This window comes from Drosophila novamexicana, unplaced genomic scaffold, assembly GCF_003285875.2.
Source record: "Drosophila novamexicana strain 15010-1031.04,08,12 unplaced genomic scaffold, DnovRS2.1 tig00001959-arrow-arrow-pilon, whole genome shotgun sequence".
Classification (NCBI taxonomy): Eukaryota; Metazoa; Arthropoda; class Insecta; order Diptera; family Drosophilidae; genus Drosophila; species Drosophila novamexicana.
Genome location: NW_020824914.1, coordinates 93,020 through 112,282, shown reverse-complemented (window position 1 = coordinate 112,282; position 19,263 = coordinate 93,020). Strand labels below are relative to the sequence as shown.

General features: G+C 39.8%; 2 protein-coding genes across 5 annotated transcripts in view; one reads left to right on the top strand and one right to left on the bottom strand.

The window, feature by feature from the left end:
• LOC115768709 (frequenin-1) overlaps positions 1 to 12,658 on the bottom strand; it is a 29,765-nt gene extending 17,107 nt beyond the window's left edge. Inside the window, exons 1-2 of one of the 4 annotated variants that reach the window (XM_030713399.1) lie at positions 12,597 to 12,658; positions 12,086 to 12,160 (exon numbers count right to left, since the gene is read on the bottom strand). The gene's annotated coding sequence lies outside the window, so the exon portion shown is untranslated. Of the gene's footprint in view, positions 1 to 378; positions 533 to 12,085; positions 12,241 to 12,286; positions 12,392 to 12,596 lie in introns of those variants that run through there. The other 3 variants (XM_030713397.1, XM_030713400.1, XM_030713401.1) reach the window with 3 other exon arrangements.
• LOC115768708 lies at positions 10,257 to 11,481 on the top strand. The gene is made up of 2 exons (XM_030713396.1): positions 10,257 to 10,940; positions 10,991 to 11,481. The coding sequence occupies exons 1-2, from the start codon at positions 10,421 to 10,423 to the stop codon at positions 11,107 to 11,109; spliced, it is 639 nt and encodes a 212-aa protein (XP_030569256.1). The 5' UTR covers positions 10,257 to 10,420; the 3' UTR covers positions 11,110 to 11,481.
• Positions 12,659 to 19,263: the final 6,605 nt, after the last annotated feature.

The window sequence follows — 19,263 nt, the reverse complement described above, 5'->3', positions numbered from 1 at the left end:
CGTTAAGTTGTCAGACTCGTTTTTCAGTGCGGTCTCCCTACGCTTGTCCCTTTGCCTGTCTATCTATTTGTCTGCCTGTCTGTCTGTTTGTCTCTCTCTCTGAGTGTGTGTGTGTGTGTCTGCTTGTGTGTTTGTGGCTTTATCAATATAGCAGCCGCGTTCTTCTTTGGTCTGACATCGCCTGACGTCTGTATTTTTGCTTACACGCACACACACACCCACACCCAAATACACTTCACCGAAACCAACTTTATTTTGCACATGTCACCAGAAAAAAAAAGAAAAAACAATAAACAACGTTTATGAATAACATAAAGAGAAAAAAAAAAAACAAAAAAAAAATTACACAAGAGTCGAGCAATTGCTTGAATAATATACCTTTATGCTTGGATTTGAGCCGGACGGCAACACAAACACAAACACGCACACACACCGTATTTATGATAAAAAATGGCAAAAAATGTTTTGGACTTAAGAAACACGCTGCATGCTGCTTGGGCGCTCGCTCTTGACTCCGGCAACTGGCAGCCCTCGTGTTCCGTACGTGGCACGGTCTCAAAATCAACTGAAAAGCTTCGGTGCGCAATCAACAGTAGGTCGAATGTCCTTGTTGATACCACCGACGAGGACGCCAAACGACGAGGAAGTTCAACACTAATACACACACACACACACACACACACACACACTTATACACAGGCACACTGTGAAGTTGAAGAGACGCGCATCGTTACAGTCGGATATGCTCCTGGAGCGAGCTTTCGAACGTTAGCCGAAAAAAAGCCTAGCCTCGCTCGGGGCACAGCAGCCGCAGCCGCAGTCGCAGTCGCTGCCAGCGTCGCAGTCGCCGTCGATGTGTTAGCAAAACAACACTGATATCGCCGGAATAGTTTAAATAAATAAATAAATGCACGATTTATTTTAATGCCACACTCTGCAACCCAGCCTGCATACAAATGAGCAATGCCACCAACTATTTTATAACCAGGGCTAGGGCAAATTTCAAAGAAGAAGAAGAAGAAGAAGAGCCACCAAATATACCCAACATTTGCCGTATTTGTTGTCTCTTCTTTTTTTAATGTTTATCCAATTTATGCTAAACAGAATTCCAATTAAAGTAGATTATACCGAACATATGTAAAAAAATTTGTCCTAGAAAGTTTTAAAAATTTGTAAAAATGCATTTTAGTTTTGGGTCAGCTTAAAGAAACGTTTAGCGAAATTATTCATATTATTTCTAAACTTCTTTCAAGTGATTTTAAAAGCGTGAAAACATTTTCGATTCCAAGTCTGCTTGATATTTGGAATTATTAATAATGATAATGTTAATAATAGTCCATATATGAAAAATATTAGCTCAGAATATGATTATCCATTTATCCAATCTTAATAATTTACAATTAACTGGAATTCACACATTGCAAAAGTAAATGATCTCAAGTCGAGATATTGTTTAAAAGTATCTATTTAATAATATTTCAAGTTCTCCAACATATATCTAAAGGAACTCTAATAAACTAGGGAATTATAGTATGGGATCGAAGTTTGAATTTTGTGAATTTTGTGGCCAAGTACGGAGCCTGTTGTTAACTGTTGTAGGACTGCCTTAACAGTTCATTTCGCTAAAATGTAAATGAAAGTTTATCTACGCTGATTTGTGGTTGGCTGCGGTTGCACATTTGCATTGTTTGGGTCGCGACTCCAACCTGTCTGGCTGTTGCCACAATGCTCGGCAATTTATTTCAATAATATTTCTTTATGAGTTATATTAAATGTGCTCTCCGCTCCGCCTCTGCTTGACAATGCTCTTTAATTATGCTGAGAAATTTGTTATTTTCATTTATTATTATTTTCTTTTTGATAAATTTTACTCACCTTTGCCTAACAAAACAAATATTAAATTAAAAGGAAACAGTCAGCAGCCCATGCGGCGTATACGCAATATTATCGCATTAATAATTCCGCGGACAGTGTATGCCTCCGTGTGTGTGTGTGTGCGTGTGTGTGTGAGTGCGTTCTTTTGTCTGGGATATAAACGAACGCTAAGAAAAGGCACAGGCTTAAAAATGCTGCACACAGACTTAGAGCCCAAGCAATTGACATTACGAGCGCTAACTCCCACGCGCTCAACCCAGCCACCCCTCCGCAGCCCTTCCGGCAGCTTTGACGCTCTCTCGACGATTTACTCAACACAAGCTTTTTGTTGAATTGCGAGCTTTTAAGCTTTCGTCCGTTAAAAGAGCGGCATCCATTTTTGGCGCCTGCCCGCAGTCAAAAGGCAAAAAGTAAAACCCAAATCTTATCCATCTAATCGCATCTAATCAGCAGCACCCGCGCCCCGGGCCCAGCTTGGGTCCTCTGCCAGGCCCTCCAGTTATTATTAACTACTACAACAACAATCTACGATGCAGCAGCTACAGCTGGGAATATATTTATCATAGCAATATATTTATCATAGCGCTGAAAGCAGTTGACAGTTGAATTGATGTCGTCGGCAGAGTCCAACTTTAGTTTTGATATGTGAGGACCCCAAGACAAAGATTTCTCCATATGATATATGAAATACGATTATTCATCATCATATTCTATCACATTAAATATTTTTTAGCCGTTATGATGGGTTTTTTGATTTTGCCAACCATGCAAACTATTTGCTAAGCTCTCATAAAACAGAGCATAGACAGCCATTTAGGTTTCGATCCCAGTACACATTTAAGATTGATAGGACATATAGTCTGCAAATAGTCAACGATTTGGTTTAATCAAATCCAAGAATACAGCGGGGTTGTAAGTTGAAAACATACTTTCAATAATATACTCAGAACTTAGATGATGAGCCGCAGTCATCATTAGTTAAGCTCTCGGGCTGGGGTTTGGTGTTGTATTATCTTGGCCAAAGGCCGTATTTGCCAGCGATTTGTACCTATAACCCACTCTTATAATATTAACATTCATAGGTATAATAAATATATATGGTATGCTGAGCTTTGTTTTAAAAATATACAATCTAGAGAACACTAGTCGGGTGTATCCGACCAAGACATACCGTGAACCTAGCTTTCGCTCTAAGCTTCCTACACAAAAAAAAAAAAAAACGCATACACATGAGGCAGATTCTTCTTCTCCTTCTAATTTCGTTTACCCTAAATGCATTTGAATTCTTTATAAACTCCAGTTCTTATAGTCCGATAGCTTTTGCAGTTTCTTTGCTCGACTACAGACTGACAGACGCGCATGACGAGGCGTCCTGCCCAAGAATACCTGTTACATACAGTTGCATGAAACTATTATATATTCTTAACCCATTTTCAATGGGTTCAGGGCAAAAATAAAGGTATTGTAATTATAGCCCTGCCGCAAGACTAATTAATACAGAAATAAAAGGTTCTAGCCCCAGTTTGTGAAACACACTTTCGCGAAAATGATTCATGTTACGTAAAACCTGTGTAAAAATAAGAACCTCTTCCACAACTACAAAAAATGTAGATGCAATCATACCTACACACAACACACACACACACACACACACACAAACACACACACACACACAAACACACACACATTTAATTATACTTATTTATGTATGGCTCGGTGTATAGAGCATGAGCATGTGGCAGTCGTCATTGGTCTCTGGTCTCTAGTCTCTGGTGGCTGGTGGCTGGTCCCTAGTTCCTGGTCTCTGGTCTCTGGTCGCTGGTCTCTGGTCGCTGGTCTCTGGTCGCTGGTCTGTGGGGCTCTGGCTGACGGTCGCTGGGCCATGTTTGCGCTAAACTCGAGTAGCGTCCGCCTGGTCGCTTGGGCGGCATATCGTTTAGCTGCCTCAAAGCCATTGTTAATTAGTGCACCGACCTTGTCGTAATTAGTGCGCACATTGCACACTGCACTCCCTGCACATGGCCCACGAGTAGAGCCTAGCCCTGGCCGGCTAAATTTCCGTTGAGTTTATGGCAAATGCCGCCGGCGGCGGCGACTACGTTCGGACAACAGAATGTTAGGTGATGGTAATGGTGTTTATATAACTGCTGCTCCTGGTGATGGTAATGCATCTGGGCTCAGCTCGTAAGCCCGCAAACTCGCCTAATAAGTTTTGCATTCAGCGAAGACGACCCGCTTACACTAAGGCAATGCAATTTGCAATTTGGTTTTCACCAATGCCAGCACCCAGTTGTTGCCAAGCACCGAGCACGGCAAGTCTGCAAGTCTGCCAAGTCGCGACAGTCGTTAAGCTGTCTAATGAGCAGAGCAAAACATGGCGGCAGCCTCTCAAGAGCCAGTTAAAGCTCAAGTGCTGACATGAATAAATACGTGACATGCTGAGCAGTGCTCTTGTATCTCTAAATTGGTTGCATCGAGTAGCTCAAGTGCATTTGGCAACAACTGACTCGCTTATTGGCAACGCAATTTGTGCTACGCATTTAACAAGAGTTCACTCATTATAGTAGCTAGGTCCATGCAAGTATTATTTACCAATTTTCAGCAAATCACATATATCTGATCATCTTCAAAGTACATACTATATCCTCTTATATAGGAACTTAGCTAATAAATGCTGGCCATTGCCATTTGCGCAACAGTCGAAAACATTTGTCTGAAAAACATTGTGAAAAGATTTTGCATTGTATTTCTACATTTCGAAAATACCTGATCCTAAGGTTCGGTTCAATAAGTAATAATGCGTAGTTTATCTATATGAGATTTGGAACTAGGAATTTGTGTCTAAGTGCTAACATTTGTTTGTCCACTCCAAGCCCAAAAATCTATATACCCCACAATCATAAAATATCGGACAGACGATCGTGGCTATATTGACTCGGCTCTTGATACTGATCAAGAATATCTGTCGGAATATCGGAATACCATATCATGAAGTTATATAGAAATACTTGGTCTACAAATATGTTTTCATACGAAAACAATATTTATTCTTCTTTTTATATCTATTATCTATCAAAACCGTATAAAATCGGACTACTGTATCGGCTGAAAATAGAGCTATAAGCACATCAAAGCCATGTGTCTATTAGGGTATTTGATATTCGGCATGCCAAAGCAAACAGTTTCTTCTTGTTTTCCGATAACTCAATTGAATCGGTCATTAAGCACGATTCGCATATCGGAGCACTTCACTTCAGCTGCTTTATCTCTTCATACAGAGAGAGAGAAAATGTATATAAAAGATAAAAGGAGAAAAAAAATGTCCTTTGATAAATTCCAATAAGAAACTAAAAGCACAAGACGGCAAAAATGAAGTGCAAATAGAGAATGAAATCGTGGCACATCAGCTTGCAGATACTTTTGTGTATATATGTGTTTGATTTTGTGTGAATGTATATTTTTACGAGTAAATTCAATGAAACAATGATATTTAAAATTTAGATCATATTGTGTTTTGTGTGGCAACATTTGAGCTCGGAAATCAATTTGGCTCCAAGAAGCTCAAATGGATTAATATGCTTTGCTTTTCATTCCACCCATTTACTATATATTACTCACACACACAGATTTGCTGTCTCTTTCTTCTACCAATAAATGCGGGGCTCGCATTAAATGCCTGGCCAGCTGTCTGTCTGTTTATCTGGCATTTCAAATATTGTAAAATTCAAATTAAAATACAATTAAAGATTTCAAAGACTCAGTCAAACACCCTCGCCCCCACCCTCTACGCCACGAACCAAATTAACTGCACGTAAAAAATACTTGCCGAAAATAATTAAGCGCCTAATTATTTAATTTGTTGCGTGCGGCTTTTAAATTTGGCAAATGACTCGACGGCAATGCAAACGAATCCTATGGGCGTGGCCGCATTAGCCCAGACAGAACATTATTATGAAGATATGCCCGCGAAATGGAAATAAATGAATGGACGCACTGCAAAGTGGTTTAAGCGATGATAGCACACACACACACACACACACGCACACAGCCAAGCGCAATATGCTCCCTGTGCGGACAGCCGTGCAGGAGCTTGAATGGGTTGGTCGGGGGTGCGTAAGTGTGTGGATAACTGTAAATTGGCCAGCGAACTGGCGACTGAACATGGGGCGAGAGCTCAGACACTTGGCAAATGCCGGCGCCAGCACTGGCAGCACTTTAATGTCAAACCCAGGCGATGAGCTCAACGTGGAGCGTTAACCATGGCGTATACGTAACATTCGGAATAGACAAAGCGCGAAAGGATTGCGCCATTTGCCATTACTTCTTCTTGTTTCATTACAGTCACAATTGTCACGCCCTCCAATTACAATGACCCCTCAACGTTGCAGCACGCATTTGTGGACTTCGAGACCTGCGTTCAACTTTGCACCCAAGCGACCTTTGTTCATTTGATTGACATGGCGGACGGCGAAACACGTGCAGCATCTTGTAAGCAACGATCGAGCGCACATTTAAATAAATCTTAATAGCCAGACATATGCCAAACTATTGAGCCGTATCAATATTAAAAAATAGTCTACCCTCTCTCTCTCTATCTCCCTCTCTTTGATGAAGACAAAGCAGGACGTAGGTCTGAGGAAAAATGTGGAAGAATATTATTCGCAAGAATAGAAGCACCCAATTGTATGCATATCCCAAAGTGCAGGGGTCTACTTTTAAAAATAGGATTTATTCGAAGTTTGTGGGGAACAGAGGAAGATATCCAAGAAGCGAAATATTCTTTCTCGGACAATAATTTCCATATAAGCTTCGAGCTATGCTAAGTTTCAAAATCGATATTTACCGATATCTTGAATATGGGGAAATTTATCGAACAAATTATTGACTTATTTTGAACTAATATATGGAATGTGAGCATATACGAATATTCTCTTTATCTCTAATACTTTTCTAGTTCGTCTAACTTAGAAAACGTATATCGTTACATACACGATTTATTTCTGCCATTGCAACCAAGACAGAAGATGCCACTCATTAGACAGCGAGTTTTTTAAACATTTTAAGGCACATATAAAATAGCTTGTGACCTTTTAATGACCAGATGACACCTGATCCAGTCAATTGTGGAGTAATCAGGCTACTTATTTAGGGCCGTGTCGTGGCGGGTAAGTGTTGCAAGAGCTAAATCTATATAAGCACATATTTATGTTTATGATACGTATGTACACACACACACAGAGGGAAACACACACGTGCTGCTGGGCATGTCAGCGAGAGGTAGTTAACTACATGTGAGCCAAGTGGCCCTAACCAAAGGTGGGGGCCCTTCGCCAAACCACAGGCCGTAGCTCTGGAAGGTGTCTAGCGGCGGCATTATGTGGGCGAGCCCATACGCCCATAGTCAGCCTCTGTTTTCCCCGTCATCCGGTGCCCCAGTCGCTCAGTCGCCCTGTCGCCCTGTCGACCCGTATTGCCGTCTCGCCGTCTCACCCAATCCCTAGCTCTTTGCCTAGTTCGCTGGATGGCTCCGAGTAAACAGCATTCGAGTGTTGTGTAAACAATCATTGACCTCGTTCATATTTCTCGGGGCGCTCGCTCATTTGCCTTTGGCCCCAGCCTCGCCAATGATGATGGCGACGATGACGGCAACTTAGCCCGGGCACAATTAAAAATTGTTGCTTAGTTGTTTAGTTGGGCATGTCCACAGTGTTACCTCCTGGCCGAACATCATTGACAGTCTGCAGTTCTAAAATCAATTAGCCCCGGGATGGAACAGGTCAGCAACTTGGTAAGTCTTGGCAAGTTGGCAACTTGTAAGCCGTGTGTTACACCAATCAAATCCCAATGAGTTCTTTGCTTGCCCTTTTGGCAAATGATGATGAGCACAAGAGCAGCACAAAGCAGACAGGCCAAAGGCCAAGAAAAAGGAACAGGAGCCACAAACAAAAAAAAGAGCAAAATCACGATTGTCACACTAAAAAAAAGGTATAAATACTGTGGCTTGTGGCGCTCGACTAGGAAATACCCCCTGCCGTCATATGAAAAACTCTTAGGAATACTTTTTTTAAAGAAATCAACCGAATCTGTAAATTCCATATGGAAATCAACATATATGAAATCTCTAATTCTTAAGCTCTAAGATATGGTGAAAAATATATACCAACTGCATGAAAACGGGGCGAACTATCGGTAGCTCGATCCTACTTTCCAAATTTTCAACATCTAGTTAATAGACTAAGATCGATCCGAGCAACGAACAAAGCTGGGAAAACCCGCCTTTTGTTGTTAATGGAGAATATATATATAATTGATCAGGACCGACGAGTTGCAATAGGTACAGGGTATAAAAAGAAGAAGAAGCATTGTGCGGCTTGTTTGCAGCCGCCTCATATCCTGCTATCGAAGCAGGCAATCAAGGATAACGCGCATTATACTGCGCCCAACCGTCTTCTACCCTCACACGCACAATCAAACAAACACACACACACACACATTACTATATGGACATATAAGTCGGGTGTTTGCGTCGTTGCGACGCCAGCATAGCGCTGGTTTAGCATTTTTATGCTCCCCGACCACGTTTACACACCGCCCCCACCCTGGCCTACACAGAGACATTATGAAGTTGGCTTTATCGCAAACGATTTGCCAAACACAATATGACGACGACCAGTTCCAAATGCAGAACCCAAGATGAAGGCAATGGATAGGATCAATGGCAACCACAGAAGCTCACACGCACACACTTAAACAGCACAACTGACGATTGACAGGCGACAAATGTGTCGATTTCAAACTACAACTACACTATGTCACAATTGAAGTTGCGTTTTTACGTATAAACACAGTAAGTTTTATTCTAATTACAGTGTCTTATTTTTTATACTTATATTTGTAATATGAAATCAATAACTTATTGAGTAAATAGATTTGATATATTGGTAACATGGTAAGAGAAGAGTATGAGACTAGCATAAAAGAAATGTATAATTGAACCGACAGAGATGAAGTTATTACATTTTATTCAAATTGTATTTATTTTCCTTGTTAATACAAATAAATGTATTTATGTTACGTTTTCTCTCTTATAACTCACTCTTATCATATCCAAATTTGCATGTGCTAGTGTTAAGAAAAATGCATATGCTATGTGTTATATATGAAAGATCTTATTGGGTGAATTTCATTTCTATAATTATATTAGATAAGATTCTTAAATAAAAATTGAACATTAAAATAGGCAATTCGCATATGAGAGATATCAAAGGAGTTTTAAATGCGTATGCTTCGAACATTTTTGTGTGGTGCACCTTATTTTTTGGGCAGCCGTTGCCATGGATATTTTTGTAGTCGGTGGCAGGCTTTGTTGACTTGACGCCGGTGACTTTGGGGTCTGCTGGTTTGTTGTGCAGAAAATGCGAAAAACAAGAGCAATAACAATAAGCTAGAATACTCAAAGCGAGACTGCTCGACCAACACATACCCTATTCGTAATCCGGATACTATAGGGTATTATCAATACAAATAGATAAGAAATATATTACATATTAATAGCTATAAAATGATATTGAAATTCGTGGGATATACGTCTGTAGCTTGTAATATGTTGAATGAAATGTGATTTCTGTGGGACTGCATATGAGCCCATGTGAGTACAGGGTATGACAACAACTGCTTTGATTGAAACAGCCAGCAAGCCAAAGGAAAGTCGGGAATTGTAGTTTCTGACTTAAAGAGGGAGGATTAGGGTGTCCTTTCCGCTCTTTTTACTATGAGAATGTATTATGGCAGCTTAGCATGGTAGGGGCGGGCATAGAATGTGGAGCCAAATATGGGCGCCCCCTATTCATTCAGTCTGCTGATTTGACAGAGAAATTGATTTCGTGGCCAGTTCCCAGTCTGCGAGCTGAACCAGCACGTGCGTGCAAAATGCATGCGTAATCTTTCCTACGTTTTGCAAGCGGAAAGACCCTGAGTTAAAACTTTAAATAAAAATATGCACGATACAATATTTATTACATTCCATGCCCAATAACGTAATGAAGGCTTTAATAAGAGATCAGTCCAAAATAAAAATTAAAATACTACAGCCCTAATCGTTAATTGAGAAATCTATTCGTTTGCTTGAGACATAAAATTCTCTAAGTTTGACAGGATTTCGGAAATCCTTTCCCTGAGAAAATCTCTTATTTTTCCCAGAATATACGGACAAATGTTTTATTTTTTGCAAATGGGCCTTTAACGCATTCTCAAAACTTTTCCTGATTTTACTTTTCGCTGTGCCAACATATTTTACTCGACTGGTTGTCTTGTTCCTTATACGAAGGGTGGATGTAGAGAGGGGTCAATGTCACTGCCAGAGATATCAAGGGTGGCTTAAAGTCTGACTTTCAACTCTCAAATGTATTTATTTCTGTATATTCCGACAAATCACACAAAATCTTTCGATACTCCCACAAACACAAAGCATCTATAGCGTACTCCAAACTCTGAATTGTCCATTCCGTATTCCTCATTCCAAATTCGACGAAACCCCTCAAGTGCCATGACACAGTTGCGCATGCGCCGAATGCAGATGCGAGCGGAGGAGTTGGTGCGAGACTTCTATGAATCGATGCTGTTGCTGACGCTGGATCTGTTGCTGCAGTGGAACCAGTGGCATGTAATACGAATGCTAAATGCCAAGAAGCTGCCCGATGAGCTGCCCGAGCCGCAGGCCCTCAACTGGTCGACCATATTCTTTGCCAACGGCCTGCTGCTAACCTTGGCCCAGTACCGACCGCAGCGGCTAAAACGGTACGCGCCAGTGGTGCGGAAGCTCCTGCTGCTGCTCGAGCTGTTCGTAATGCTCTTTGTGGTGGATTATGTGCTGCTTTCCATATGGCAGCCATTTTTTAACATATTCGATCAGGCGCTGCACGCTCTGGGCCATTCCAAGTGGGCGTGGGCTAAATTCATATTCCATTACTGTCCCGGACTTTCCACTTGGCTGATTAACGATGCTTTCTACTTTATGCGCTTTGTGGCCTCGTTATCGTGGTTCCTGCTCGCCGTCGAGAGTGCAGGTAAGCATGTCTAACCACCGCCCAACCCCTCTATTAACCAACTCATGCAGCTGTCAAATGGCGTCTGGCAATTGATTTTCTGCTGCTGGGTCAGCTGCCCCAAGCAAATGCAGTGCAGCGCAGCCGGCGGAAACGTCATCAGTCTAAGTCTCCATCCGTTCAAAATTAACGTATTGTCCAAACTTTGCAGAGTTCCTTCCATAATTTATCACTCCCGTTAAGTAGCATATTATCGTATTGTGAGCCGCACAACAAGCGGCCAGTAAATTGATGCCAGCTATCAACAGATGTTCAATTTTGTATATATTTCTATATCCCTCGTGCTCGTATCAAGATAGCTGAGTTGTAAATATGGGCAGAATATATCTCTTATATTGAAAAGAGCTCGCCGCGTTAATACAGTCCAAGTACAAGCATTCAGCGAACTGTGGACTCCAAAACTATATTTCCCACAGCTTATTAAATAATAATAGGAAACAGATATATATGTATATATATAAACAGGTGTACATGCATATTTTAAATTATTGAGATTAAATTAAACTCGTTTTTCCTCCCCCGACATGCAAGTAAAGAAATTTATTCCTTAAGTAAGAATGCCCAGCCTTCGAACAGAAATACAAGCAAAAGGTATGGAAGACGAGGCTTAAGTTATTAAGTATACATTTAAATTTGCCACGAAGCGGAAATCAAAGTAGAAGAGTGACCACTTGGCCCGGACAAAGCCGGTTAACAGCCGCTAATACGACATAATTTAACCAGCCGATATAAGGCGACCTTCGCCAGATTAAATCTTTTGAGTTTAATGCGGTATTTAAACCTCACTCCCTCTCTCTCTCTCTCTCTCTCTCTCTCTCTCGCTCTCTCTCTCTCTCTCTCGCTCTCTCTCTCTCTCTCTCTTAATCCCTCTCAAGCCTATAATTATGAGCGCTTAAGAAATCTGTTTAATCCCATGATATGTTCACTGATATAAGATAACTACCTGGAAAATTAAATCATGTAAAGCGGGTGATTTCTGATACCACATAATCCACACACGCGTTGCCTGTGGCCGAGTGTGTTAGGAGGCGAGAGAGAGAGAGAGAGTGTGTGACTATAAAGGGCAGACGTCAGTAAATGACTAATTATAAAGCGTATTTACGAACCTGTATGCACTAGTGGTGGCCACGCCCACACGCAATTGCGGTCAATGCTTTTAAGGTTGTGCTTGTTGTTATTTCCTGAGCAGTCGAAAACGAAACAATTATAAATATTCTAATTAAACTGATGCAATTTAATTTATTGGCAATTTTCGTATAGACACCGCAAAAGCCGCGCACAAACAAAATTCAGAGCTCGAAACCTACGGCCAACAGTTATCAGAGTTGCGGCTTAAATAAATAAACGGGCCAAAAACCATTTAACGGGTTAGCGCGCACATTTAATTAGAAAAGCGACGAGGCGCGCAAAACTGAACGAACTTTGAGAAATTTGCACGGCACCACACAAAACAAAAACAAAAAAAAAAAAAAAAACCCCAAAAAAATGAAGAAAATTATAAAATAGGAATTAAAACAAAAGATCGCCAACAACGGCGGCCAGCACCAAGTTAAACAACTCTGGCGAGAGAGAGACCAAAAGTACAATATAAAATAAAGTACAAAAAAAAAATAGTACTTTAAAATATGCACAACGCACGCGAACCGAAAATAAAATAACAATGAGAAGGCAGCCAAAAACGCGCCTAACATGCAACTTGTGCGAATGGCAAACGGCAGCCGAGTGGCACCAATCCAACCAGTCCGCCCGGTGGCAGCCGGCAGCGGCGTCGACAGCAGCAACAGCAGCAACAGCAACAGCAGCAACAGCAACAGCAGCAGCGGAAGAGCTGCCACAGCGCCGACGTAGGCGGAACTACAATAAGAAATTGTAGATTGAGAATTGAGAATCGAGAATTGAGAATTTACTTTGCATTTTTGTGCAGGTGCCGACAGTTGTTGCTGCTGTTGTTGTTGTTGCTGCTGCTGCTGCTGCTGCTGACTAATTGCGGCAAACTTACAGCAACAATGCCGTCTGTATGATCGTCGGTATGTAGCATCGTTAGCTTCTATCGGGCTCGCTGCCTAAATATAGTAAATAATTAAAAGCGTACGAGACGCCCATCGTCGGAGCATTAAAAACAAAAGGCGCAGCTACAAATAAACAATCAAGCGCAACAGATACAGCAAAGCGCAAATTTGTTTGCCATAAAAACCCCATCGCCTTCGCACTACGACGAATTCTGTAGCCGCTACCCGACAACAGGTGGCCTGTGCCCGTGCTCACCAGAGCGTTAGCGCTTAGAAGCTGGGATTTTCTATGTAGAGCACCCAAGGTACCATCTGATAGCTGCAGGCTAGGACGGAAAATTCCACACGCAGTTGTGGAATATTCACGAATTTTAAAAGATCTTTGTGAACATCATTAAGACTTCACACTCTTCGCCGTGATGGAGAATAGGAGTCAAATATTAGGTGGACACAGTTCCGGGCTTGATTTCGTTTGTAAGAATATAGTCAAAATAAATGGTCTGATGGAAAAAGTGCAATGCGTACAAATTTCTAACGACCTAGAAAACAAAATAATCTTATAATAAAAGACTATAACATGCTGCTCTAGAATGCGCTAAGAAGTCGCACAGTATTTTAGTCAACCAAATAAATAAATATATTGGTTAATAAATGCTAGCAACTTTGGGGATACCTTAAATTAAATTATCAAAGAAGAAAAACATGTTTAAACTCAAGGGTAATAGCTAAATTATATACAAAATTAGAGCTTTTTCCCGACTAGAAGATACCCTGAATTCTAGATAGCCTAGCTATCTTTTTCTCATACATAAACAAAAATCACTTATGCACAGATATTCACACACATTCAGCTGCTGTGCTTCTTCCTTTAACTCCACGCTATGGAAAATGTATTCTTAAAAAACATCGACGTTTACAGTCCCATCTTTATGAAATGCTCAAGGCTTTAAATTTCATGCCTCTAGAGACCGTTTGAACAGACGGACAGACGGACGGGCCGGGCTAGATCGACTCAACTTTTTATGCTGATCTTTATGGGAGAGTGTATGCTTTACTCTGCCTGTTACATACATTTGCCATAAAACAGTATACCCTTTTTGTGGATTGGGTTCAGGGTATAGAAAGGAAACTTTATACAAACCAAGACAAGAAAATCATTCAATTCAATAACAATTTAAATTGATACACATTTCCCGAATTTTCAAATTAACCTCTCAAAGCAAAACAAACTGATTGAATTGGAACAGAAAATACTGCTTCCGCTTTGGACACAAAAACCCAACCCATAAACACAACCTTGATCCAAATATATTACAAAATTGATGTGTTTGCCTGAGCAATATTCCGCTTACAATATAACAAAACTTGCCCCGCATCTTTCATCATAAGAACGCAAATTTTCAAACAGGAAGATCCGAAATCTAAACAGTGTAAATAAATGTAAGATTCTAGAACAAATTCAGATCTCAATTGTACAACAAAATTTAAGCTAATTCAATTATGTGCACAGTTGCAAAATAAATATACCATATATAAAATATATATATATACACACATTAGATACATGTACCTAAATACAGAGCACATTACTATAAATAAAACAAATGCAATATTTAGATTATAAGTACACATTAAATGATCGACTCATATGAAGAAGGGCATAGCTGCCATTGCGAGATAAATTTCCTGAGGTTTTTAGCTTTGGGTCATTTTTTTACGGAAATAAGCCTTTCCATGGGTGCCGGATATAGAAATTATTTGTAATATTTGTTCAATTATTAAAGTTTTTGTTTTTTAAACAACATCAATATACTGTACACATCTTATAGTCTTATATGTATATGTTATAGTCTATGCCCGCATACCCAGCGACTTTTGCGTAGCGCTTCCAAAATTCGAACGCGCAAAGAATAAATTGGGAATTGCGTACGTAAGAGGCGCATTTAATGGGCCGCAATCGACGTACCAAAGCGGATTCGAACGTGAACGCAGACGCGGATACGGACTTGGTTGCTGGTTACCGCCGCTGCTGCTGCCGCTGCTGCTGCTGCTGCTGCTGCTGCCGCTGCTGCTGTTGTTGGCCAGAACAGCGGCAGAAGCGACGCGTCGCGCTGGCAATAAACGGAACGCATAAACGAAATACTGAGGAATTGAACGCAGCCAATTATTGTTTATTTGTTTTAGCTGAACTGATCGGGGCGCGTTATAGCCACGGGTGCCACGGGTGCTATGCGGGGCGGAGTGGGGGTGGCTGTTGGCTAGGCGTGCAATTGGGTGTGGGTGGCATATGCGGTGCTTTGCAGGCAGTGCGGGAAATGCTATGCTGTAAAATTGTTAAATTTGAATTTGTTCATCTAGAGAAATTCATGTACGTGGCATTGTTTTGCATAGTAGCTACATTTATCTGATTCGTTAATTTGCTTGTTAGCTCAATGCTGGCCGCAGCAGCAGCAGCAGCAGCAGCAGCGGCAACGGCAACGGCAGCGACGCTGCCAGCGACAGAGCCAATTTTATAGATACGAATACGAAAAACGATAGAAAGCTATTTTCATTTTTATTTGGCAGCCTTTCCATTATAAATAGTTGGGCTGCCTAGATAAACAGACGCCGAGCGTCGATGCCCGCACAACCACAGACGACCGGCAGCTAGTAAGTATCTGGCAGCAGGTTTTTGTTGCAGTGTATTTATTTATTAATTATGCACGTGGCCCAGCCGCGCGTACATGCAGCGTGTCCCTCCGCAATGCAAAATGCGTACGTCCCGATTCTATTACTATTTCATGCTCAATTTGCCAGCTCCAAATTTAAAACCGCAAGAGCAAGCGGTAATTAAACCACCCACACCCAGGCCAACCGCATTCAAGTGTTAACATTCTGCCACACGCACTCACACATGCTCTAGGGGCACTGCGAGGGCGTTAGCTGAATGTGAGGGGCATGCCATACATTGCATATCAGCCGAAGCGACCTCAACCCCTACCCCGACCCTGACTGCACGATGTGAACTAAAAATATGCAAAAGTCCAAAGCATAATCAAATCAACTCTGAAAACCACAAACCCAGAAACGAACTAAACTGAGCCCCAAGCCTTTTTAATGACTGACCACCGAATGTACTGAATGTGCTGAATGAACTCTGAATGTGCCAAGCGGAGTGAATGGAGTGCCAAACGGCCACTAACCGCAAATGACAGGAGTCCGCACTCTAGACGTCCGTTTAATTTCCTTTTGGCACAAAAACTACCGCAAAGTGCTAGAAATTAATGAGCTTATCGCATTCTAAAGCCATACCCTTGGCCACATTATGTGATTGACAATTTATGATTCCTAAATATAATTACATTTTCTTTTCCACCGAACGAGTGCGCACTCCCAGCCGCAGAGTACAAAAACATTTATGGGCTAAGAGTATGGTTGTGCTGAATAGTTTATTAGAGAAGATTTCCAACCGATTATCCTGTAATGCCTATTTAAGTCATAACCAAGGACTCGAAATGGTTGGAGGCACAGTTAGTTCAATGTAAGTACAATATAATAACGTGTTATTCCAGTTATTAAGAAACAATGATACAAGTCTTCTAATACTTGCATTCGGGTATACATAACAATATATACCTTCTTATTTTGCAGTTTTCAATATATAAATGTAACAACAAAACGTTTTCGAACTGCGAATGTGAAGCTAGCGCAGCTGCAGGTCAGTTTAATAACAGCTTACCGTTGTGTAATTATTAAGATAATAGCTGTTATTAGTATTATTGCGAGGCCATATTACAACTAGCTCGGACTACAATAGCTTAGTTTAAGCCCAGGTGTAACTTGTAATACTTCCACATGGTTCTTTTAATTTAAAATAGTACAATCTTCTTATCTACTAGTACTCACTTGAAAGTAGTAAGCTCCTAACTCTTAATAATTTTAAGGGAAATCAAGCTTTTATTTGAATAGCATACGCCTTTAAAAGTTAAGTTTAGTTTTTAAATCTTTTTAGTATGCGAATTGGTCTTATAATTCTCAACAGCTTTAAGTTAACTCTTTAAGAAATAACAAAAAGTTATTTAACTGGCTTTATCTATTACCAACATTCATAGCTTTATAATAACCCTCTCGATTCTAACATCTAAAGACTTTGCTATTGACCCCAACACACACACACACACACACACACACACACACACACACACACACACACACACACTGTGCGCACGCCTTGTCAATCGATCAAAGCCTAAACTAGTTGCGAATTTCAACATGTCGAGAGCAATGCCAACAAATCCGAAATCGAACTGTGTGGTTTTCAAGTAGATTTGATATCTTTTGAATTAACACCCGATTCAACTAGCCTCGGCCTAGACAATATTTTAATCAATTACCTGAGCTCCCCGACCGGGCTAATTCGCAATGCAAGCGAATGCGTGCCCACGAAATGCACGCTTCTATTTTATTGCCCATAATTGCCGTCGCACAAATCGCTCAGATACCCACAGAACTGATGAATGTTGGTTTGCCTGACGTAACTATTCAAAGATTCATAATAACGCCAGATGGTTAGCTAGGTGGGGGGGGGCCAGGACTTGGCCTGTAAGTGGCCCCCAATGCAGCTGTTCATTTCGCAGCGGTCTTTTGTGGTAAGTGCTTACTATTTGTGGCGAAATGCAAAGGTGAGGGTGGAGGTGAGGGTTGGGGTTGGGGTTGAGGGTTGGAGCTGTGTGTTTTGTTAGTTGGACTTACCTTTTATGCATTTTTTATGGACTTAATGGCTGGGGCACTTAAGTTAATCACGGTAAAAAGTACTCGACACCGATTTGGCATATCATTTTAAAATGTTTATTTGAAGTAAGTAATATTTCTGACAGTAACAAGATAAATGTTCTCCTTCCGTTTGGATTTTGTTTGTTTTTGTTTTCTTCTTCTTTACTTAAAAAAAAAAAAAGATGGCAAAAGAATTTGCATTGTTTTTGTTTTTTTCATTGTTGTGGTTTATAAGTTAGTATGTATATAAGTATGTGTATACATAATAATCATTGTAATAATAAATAACAGTAAATAGTTATACCAAAAAGTGAAATCAAAACGAAAGGGAATCGTTTTATTGTTTTTGTTTTTGTTGTTTTTTTTTTGTTTTTCATCTTTTCTGAAATTTTGTTTGGTATCGCTTGCTTCATTAAATTTCTAGTTTTGTATTTTAAACTTTTTTTTTTTTAGCAAAGAAATCAGATTCGAGTTCTGCTAAAGAGTATATTTAAAAATGTGTCGTATGTGTTTTTTTTTTTAACTTCTTCGACTTTGTCTTCGCCTTCCCTCTATTTCATTTTTTATATAATATATTTGTTTTATTATTGTTTAATGTAAATGTTGCTTGGCTCAGACATTGCACAAAAAAACAATTTATTACAATATTTGATTTTTTTTTTTTTTTTAATTTTTTTAATATGCCAATCGTGATGTACACTTTAAGAGCTCGTATCTATGTATGTATATTATTTGCTTATGCTTGCTTGTATATTTATATGTATATGTATATATATAATTATCATTCCCCATATGTATGTATATATATATACATATATAATTGTTGTAAAATATTGCTTGTGAAACGTTTAACTTGACATTCGTGTGTTTTCAACCGCGGCTGAAATATGAGTCCGCGCATTGCAAAATTATTATTAAGTACGTTTTTTTTTCTCTATTTAATTTTTATGAGTATTTTCTTTGTATTTGTTTTTCATTTCGTATTTTAACTATGTTTTACTCATTCTTTGTATTACAATTGACTTTAATGCCTTGCTTGATGCCAAAAAAAAAAAAATAACTTACTTACTGTTTACTTAAGACCCGTCATATTTGGTGTTAACAAACTTATTTTGTAGTTCTGGGCTAGGCTCTTGTCCAAGCCTTAGTTTATCTATGTGTGTGTGTGTATTTTCTCGTCAGTATGTGTGAGTGTGTGTGACAGTGATTGCGTGGCTTCATGTTCTTAAGTGATATTTACACCTTTTTTTTATAAATATTTTATGCGTCTTTGTGTTCGAAAAAAAAAAATTGAAAATAAGTTTTTCTTTCGTTCTCATATATTTGTTAATTTTTTTTAGTTTTTATATATTTCTTTTTTTCCCAATTTTTGTTACGTTTAACTACTAAACTACAGACACATTTGTTTTTGTCAGCTATATCACTTTCGAATTATTTAATTATTGATTAAGTTTTTATATCCTTTGTTTTTTTTTTTTTGTTTTTATTAATATAATCGTGTGTTTGTTGTGTGTGTGTATTTT

Excerpts from the sequence above, each read along its gene's own strand:
- LOC115768708 (XM_030713396.1), top strand. The coding sequence starts at position 10,421 with ATGACACAGTTGCGCATGCGCCGAATGCAGATGCGAGCGGAGGAGTTG. Across the intron at positions 10,941-10,990 it reads GCTCGCCGTCGAGAGTGCAG|CTGTCAAATGGCGTCTGGCA; the intron begins GTAAGCATGTCT and ends CAACTCATGCAG.